Consider the following 7,115-nt stretch of genomic DNA (forward strand, 5'->3'; position numbering starts at 1 on the left):
TATAAAATAAATATATTCAGTTTAGGGAGTGTTAAGAATATAAAAGCATATAGATCTTATCTCATATACTGACTTAAGCCTTTAGATGTAATAACATTGATCAAAATTTATGACGACATCAAACAGAAAACTAAAATTAGCTCACTCTCAATTTTATCAGTACTATTGGAAGAGAAAACACTTTGAAGAAATTAGAACAGACAAATCATGTTACTCGAGAACATTTTTCATCAGACAACAAGAATTCCCATTTCTGTAAGTAACACAGAGTTCTAACACATTCAAAGTGCAACTTATGAAAATATAACTAATTTCCATAGTGGCCACACGATAAACAATCAGAAACTACCCTTACACAATGATGACTGATAATGTAACACTTCGGATGTTACATCGTTGAGTAAAGCAAATTACTGTTTCTATTATTTCGAGTTAGACAGCTCCATCTTGTTTCTCAGGAAGAATTTTAATGATGTCAGAAGCCCGGAAAGCTCCATTCATGAGCTCGGGAACAGACAGTTTCAGATCAAAAGTAATTCTCTGGAGTACATAGCATAGTGTCGTTACATCCTGCATTGCTCTGTGTGCTGGTCCGTCTAAAGGAATTTCATAGTGCTCACGAAGTGCCTTCAATGAAAAGGAAGGAAGCTTTGATCCTGCAAAGTTGAATAAAAAAACAAAACTAGTTTAAAAAGTATAATTAAACTTGGCTGGGTATTTGGGTTTTTTTATTCTCATAAATAATAAATAAAAACAACAAGACTGTAATGTCTTTGCCGTGTAAAAACTCGATAATAGTATATTTTATTTTTATCTAATCCTAAACTACTTCCAGCAAGGCACAGTCTGATCTAGGGTGTTGTCAATAGGTCACATGCATCCTAGTGTCAGGTTGAGAGACTTATACCAGACCTATGTGACCTAGGAATCATGCCAAAAGTTCAAAATCAAACTCAATCTCATCAATCACACAAAGAACAGCATGATTGACCCATTTTCGACAAATTGGACCTACCCCTTTACAAGACAAAAATGTTGAGATTGATAAGCTAATCCAAAAATGGCACATTCAACACAGTTAACAGTGTTGATTCAAGTCACTGGTGTCAGTTCCTATAGTCTTCTAGTAGTTGGGTCAATCATGTCAACCTATTTATGATCCAAACCCACCCAATCCTGCTAATTTTGTGTTGCATTCATGTCAAGTTTTCTGTGTTGAGTCAAGTTACAACACCCCCAAGTCAGCGTCCTGAGTGAGTTTAACCTAGCAAGACTTTGTAAATCACACTAGACAATAAGAGCACATCCACTAGAGGAAGTGGGGTGAAAAACAGTATCATGATCTAGTTAACTTACCTTGAAGTTATTTCTGAAATTCAATTTTTTTACTGCAGAGGTAGAACAAACAATTTTATACGGATTACAAAAAAATGTGATATATATTTTCAGGATATACCAAAATTGTTATAAACCAACACCAACGAGAATCAAACTTAAGTTAATACAACAAAAACCTCAAATTTCATAATACCAACTTTGTAGATTTTACAGTTTTGCATGATATTGGCTAATCAAGAAATGTGGCTTGCAACCTGAATTACCATATTGTGTCCAGTACTGCCACTTTTGAAGAACTGACAATGACCTAATCAATTAAGAGACATTAGGACTATTACACTGTGACATCTCATTACCAAATTAACACAAGCTAACTAACTAAGTATTCTAATCGTGATCAAAGTAATAGCTAGCCACACAAAATATTCTAGAATCTATTGATTCTTGGAGTTATCAAATAGATGAGAACCTATTATTTCTAATGAAATGCCCTTTTATTCTGGTCAATGTCATCGACACTGGTATCAGATACAATCAACAGATAGGACTAATGAATCAGTAATTTGTAATTTAGGAAAGAAATTTGTGCTACAAGAAATAGGACAAATGAATCGGTGACCTACCATCTGCTTTCACCAGCTGGCGTGCAAGTGGAAGAGTGTCAACAAACATCCAGTCTGGAGGAATCTCCACAGAGCAACGCTGGAATTCTTTGATCATGAAAGGTACATCAAACCGACGTCCATTGTGAGCAACCCATATTACTGGTCTTCCGTCCACTTGGCGGCTCCGAACGTATTGCAGTAGGATAGGAACTAGCTCCCTAAACCTATGCTAAAATAATGAAAGTAAGATAGAGGAAATAGAGCATAGTTATCGAAACTTTTTCATGGAACCAGCAACAGGAAAGTTCAATTTTAGAAAATGTTACACATAAAATAAACATTTCAACAAAAGCATGCACATGCTGGACCTTACAAGCCAATCCTTGTTCAGAAAAGCAAGAATGAGAATGATCTTTCTCAAACTAATTGCAGTACCCTAGGAAAGATGACAATCTTCTGGTTCCATCAAAATTTCCAAAATTTCCTTGTTTGACATGTTGTCACATGGCTGACTCGCAGCCTCGTAGCATTAACTTCATACTTCTATTTCAAGATACCATGCTTTTTATGTATGCATAATACCATCAATAAGGAGATCAAATGTTCAATGAAATGGAAATGTCACCTGATACCACGTATGTGAAATCCGATGGAAAGAACAATGTCCTCTACATTATGGATATTTGGATATGAATAATGAACCATCTTTACATACTACATTATATACACAGTTGAAGCATTTCCAAAATTGAAATGGTTAGCAATGCACATCAGTTGCAACCATGAATATGCTAAAAATGCAAATTCAGAACAGTCTATTGTGTTTGTGTGCCTCTTACTTGTGTGTACGTGTATACATGCATGCCCAACTCTATGTGCATGAATATAAATGAGACAATAAATTTACTTTGTTCAAGCATTTACATTAAAAAATGATTTAGAATATTGGAAGCAATTAATTGAAAATTATTATGTCAAACTCTGCTGTTGAGATAGAAAATTTAACAGCACCACAATAATTTACCAATGGTTCATTTTTTTGGCAACAACCATAAATTGAATTGTTTACTCCAACAGAGATAATAACAAGCAGATAAGCAAATCTAAAGCCTTCAAGAATAGACAAGCATACGTTGGGACATCAGGCTTGTTGACCATATAAGTGCGAATTCCATGAATATACGCATTTAATACATCTTTTTCAGGATTTATAAGGGTTTGGAATGTACTGTTCTTGCCACCAATAAGATCACGAAGTGCAAACTCAATAATCCTTTCATTTTGACGACTGAACCCAGTGGTTTCAATATCAAAAACGAGAATAGTTGCAGGCCGGTCAAAGGCTTTCCTGATAGAAATATTTTCTTGGATATGGTAACACTGAACAGCTTTAAGTTTGTTAAGTTCTGGCTGATTGATATCTTTATTTGTTGATGATCTGACCGTTACTTTCTCAACCTTCCACTCAGGATGGCTACATGATGTAATAAAACTCCGTGGTTCCCATCTCAACACTTGTACTAGGCGTCTTAACTGTTGCAGTTGACGTCGCCTAGTGTTATAAGGTTTCTCAGGAACCAATGTCGTACTAAATCTGAGAAATGTGAAAGTTGAACTGCTTCCGAGACTGTTCCACAATTGATATAAATTTGCTGACCAGATAGCAGCTAAGGACATTCTTTAAAGAGAGTGGATTTGGCATCAAGGATCTCCCAGCATCAAAACTCATATGAAAATCACCAACATCTGGAGTTCTGCAAACAAAAGTGCATCAGTGTACTGCTAAAATTCCCAGAATCTGCATCAACTTAGCATGTTTTAATCCTAAATGCAAATGTAAGGAGATCAAATCAAACTGAGATTTATTCGGGCAAAGGCCTTAAGACATGTATAGTATTTTGATCGATTTTCCACCATAAAAAGGTTTTCCAGACTGCCAAATTGACCAACACAGAAATCCTGCTTCACATCTATGCAAATCCTGTAACAGTTATTGACCAAAGATGTACTATGCCCTTGATTCCAAAATTCATCAGAATATCAGATACTTAAAAGGCATTCTGGAAAAACGTCTCATTTAAATCATAAACATTAATGCATTAATACTACCATGAAAAAATAATAAATTGTAACGCAACAGTAACCCAATATCTTCCCTCGTAATGAATGAACTATAATACAAAGATTATAATAAAATAGTCGATAACACAGATATGACCGCTAGTTCTGTTATTCCTGCATCACTACAAGAAAACATTCCTTAATGAACAGTTAAATGATACCGCAGAATTTCCATGAACATCCAGAAAGCGATTTATTGTGTTAATACAACAATAAAATATTCATGCAAAGTATCACAATAAATGCTAATAACAACCGTCAAACAAAAAAAAGAACTTATATATGCCAATTTTCCATATGCTACTCCATGCTTGATGAAATGCCTGAAAGAGAACAATCGCACAAGATACATAAAACCACAAAGAGCATCTCTGAAATTGCTACAATGTCCTTACACTGCATATGAAACATATAAAACAGTCAACACGGACAATCAATCAACAAACCACAAAAATCGTGACCACAAGCCATATGCTCGACAAAATTCCAGAATGAGAGATCCCAGCAGAGACTGCCCACAAACCCACTCGAAGAACAAGAGAAATCATACATACAAGAGCGGATCTAAGACAAGAAGAAGTACCAGGAAAAGTAGCACGCGACAGAGGGTGGACGGCCGAGGAAGGAAGGTATAGAGAACGATCACGGCGTGGGGCAAGTGGTGGTTATAGAAAAGCTTGCTTGGCTTGTGGGGAGAGGAAACGGCCGTAGACTTGGGGGTGGGAGAAGCGTGAGCTCGGTGGTGTTCTCCGGATCAAGGGGCAAGAACCACTCAACACGGCACGTGCCTCCGGTCAGAAGACACGGTCTCGGAAGCGATTTAAGCGGGGATATCCCGTGTTGCCTTTTTTTTCCTCCTATTGGTTGAAATTTAATTGGGATTTGTAACAGAAGCTTCAAAGTCAGCCTGTTTTTCTAATTCAATTAGTATTTGTAAAACTGGTTAAAATTCAATCTGTTTTTATTATTGACAATAATTTACTATTAATAAATTCTTTAAAAAAATTAAAATAATATTTTTTATTTATAACTCCAATATTACATATCTTACTTTTTTTTTTTTCTATTTTTCACCGTAATACCTTATTTCATCCATTCGATACCAACATCGCTCGTTATATATGTCGCTCATCTCGCCCTTCTACGCCTCTCCACTTGATGTTGATGCCTCCAATGCTCTTCTCATTTGTCACCTCCATAGTCTATTTTAAAGAAGCCTCTAACATCATAAGGTAATCAGACTTCGACAACCATTCGAACAGTTGTTGTCGCTTCTGTTAACAATCTTTATAGGGGCCATCCCCCTTAAACTCACTCACTTGGATCATTACCGATTGTATCAAAAAATAGGACTAAAAATAAGATGAAATTTACGTTTAGAGGGATATTTTTTAAAAAATAAAATAAATATTATAAATAATAATAAAAAGGTTATGAGTAAAAATCTCATTCAAAAATGAAATATAGTCTTATTCATCAATAGTTATATGATGTAAAATTTTCAAGTAATATGGTTGATTTGAGTCTATATTGTCACATAGTGTTGTCGCTTCACAATGCTTCAAACACAATGACGATCGTTGGTTTTGTAGGGTCCATATTAAACATCTCGCATATGCCTTAGTTTCTAGCCTTGGTGATCTTATTTTGTTTAGGTTACAACTTATTTGTTTTAATTTTTAGATCGTAAACTTTTGCTAGTGAAATATGTAATTTAATTTAACTTTTTATTTAAATAAATTTGATTAGTTTAGGAATCTTTCATAATAAATTGTCAGATATAAATATCTATTTAAGGTATAGAAAAATAAAATAAAATAAATTTGATATTGATTGAATATTATAAATCTTGATTGAAAATCTTATGAATATTTAATTTTACAAGAATGAATGTCTATCGATCAAAAATATTATCAAAAAAATATTCTTCAAATCAAGTCATAAATATTATATTATTAAAGAAAAAAAATTATATATTTGATCTAATATAATTATATTTTTTTATCTTGAACTTATAAAAAGATATTAAAATATTATAATGCATCGAATGAGTAAATTGAGCTTTTCTTATATGAGGACCAAGGTACAAAACCTTCTTATTAGCATTTTGCTACTTCAGATAGAGTGAGTCAAATAATTATATTTTTATTTTTATTATTATCTTTCTGTTATGAGAAGATGTTATTGATGTCCTCGTTAGCCCGAGGTGCTTCCATGATAGAAACATAAAGTATATGAGGTGTCACATATATAAAGACCAAGGTTGAGAGATGTTTCCTAACTCGGTCTCTCTGACACCCAACTTAATAATTTTAAGCATGCGAGTGTGTACGTAGGTGATAAGAAAATGATCCCCTTTCATTATGTTGAAAATGAGCTTTATACATAATTGTCAAAGGGTAAAATATTTTGTGAAATATTTTGTGTAGATGCACCCTTAATTGCCTCCAACAACCTCTCATTGGCATTTTCTCCATGTGGGAGATAGAGGAGACAACCAACAATTGCATGCTTTGGACCCTTGTTTACGTGGGCAAATAGATGAGGGGTAGTCTTTATTTTCTTCTTCTAACTTGGATATCATGCAAAGGTTATGTGTCAAATGACAATTGGTTAATGATACGTGTCGAATAACCCTATCATTTGCCTCCCTTGCACGATTGGTTCTTCGATTTTGTATATTGGACAAACGCCAAAGGGGATCGGAGTTGCCTAACCTATGCCTTGAATCGATAACCTTTGTCCCTTGACAAATGGTCATTCCTCGCCGATAGGCCCTCCTCGATAGTAGATCAATCATTATCGATGTAAACCCATCTCTCCTTCAGGTGTGGAGGTTAGCAATGATAGATTGGGTGTCTGTCCTTCTCACCTCGATAATGAGGAGGGGTCAAGTTTTGACCTCCATAGCTTGGTGATGGCAAAAGAGGGAGGTCGGGTGCCCGACCTCCCTACCTTGGGTGAAGGAGGCTTGTTTTTACTCAAGGTGCTCATATATTACAATCAATTTTGTTTTTCCAACTTACATGGTACACCATGTCGATCGGCTAC

At 34.9% G+C, this 7,115-nt stretch overlaps 1 protein-coding gene across 2 annotated transcripts; it reads right to left on the reverse strand.

Annotated features, from left to right (window-relative positions):
• Positions 1-191: 191 nt before the first annotated feature.
• On the reverse strand, positions 192-4,897 carry LOC135588049 (exonuclease DPD1, chloroplastic/mitochondrial-like). 2 transcript variants are annotated; one of them, XM_065079981.1, is made up of 4 exons: positions 4,648-4,897; positions 3,076-3,697; positions 1,962-2,167; positions 192-656 (listed from the first exon to the last, which is right to left on the reverse strand). In XM_065079981.1, exons 2-4 carry the CDS (start codon positions 3,618-3,620, stop codon positions 433-435), a joined length of 975 nt encoding a protein of 324 aa, XP_064936053.1. In that variant the 5' UTR covers positions 3,621-3,697; positions 4,648-4,897; the 3' UTR covers positions 192-432. The 2 variants fall into 2 exon arrangements, with proteins under 2 accessions (XP_064936053.1, XP_064936054.1); XM_065079982.1 differs by lacking the exon at positions 4,648-4,897 and adding an exon at positions 4,511-4,619.
• Between the last annotated feature and the right edge of the window lie 2,218 nt (positions 4,898-7,115).

This window comes from Musa acuminata, chromosome BXJ1-8 (genome assembly GCF_036884655.1).
Source record: "Musa acuminata AAA Group cultivar baxijiao chromosome BXJ1-8, Cavendish_Baxijiao_AAA, whole genome shotgun sequence".
NCBI lineage: Eukaryota > Viridiplantae > Streptophyta > Magnoliopsida > Zingiberales > Musaceae > Musa > Musa acuminata.

Excerpts from the sequence above, each read along its gene's own strand:
- LOC135588049 (XM_065079981.1), bottom strand. The coding sequence starts at position 3,620 with ATGTCCTTAGCTGCTATCTGGTCAGCAAATTTATATCAATTGTGGAAC. Across the intron at positions 2,168-3,075 it reads AACAAGCCTGATGTCCCAAC|GTTTAGGGAGCTAGTTCCTA; the intron begins GTATGCTTGTCT and ends ATTTTAGCATAG. Across the intron at positions 657-1,961 it reads CCAGCTGGTGAAAGCAGATG|GATCAAAGCTTCCTTCCTTT; the intron begins GTAGGTCACCGA and ends TCAACTTTGCAG.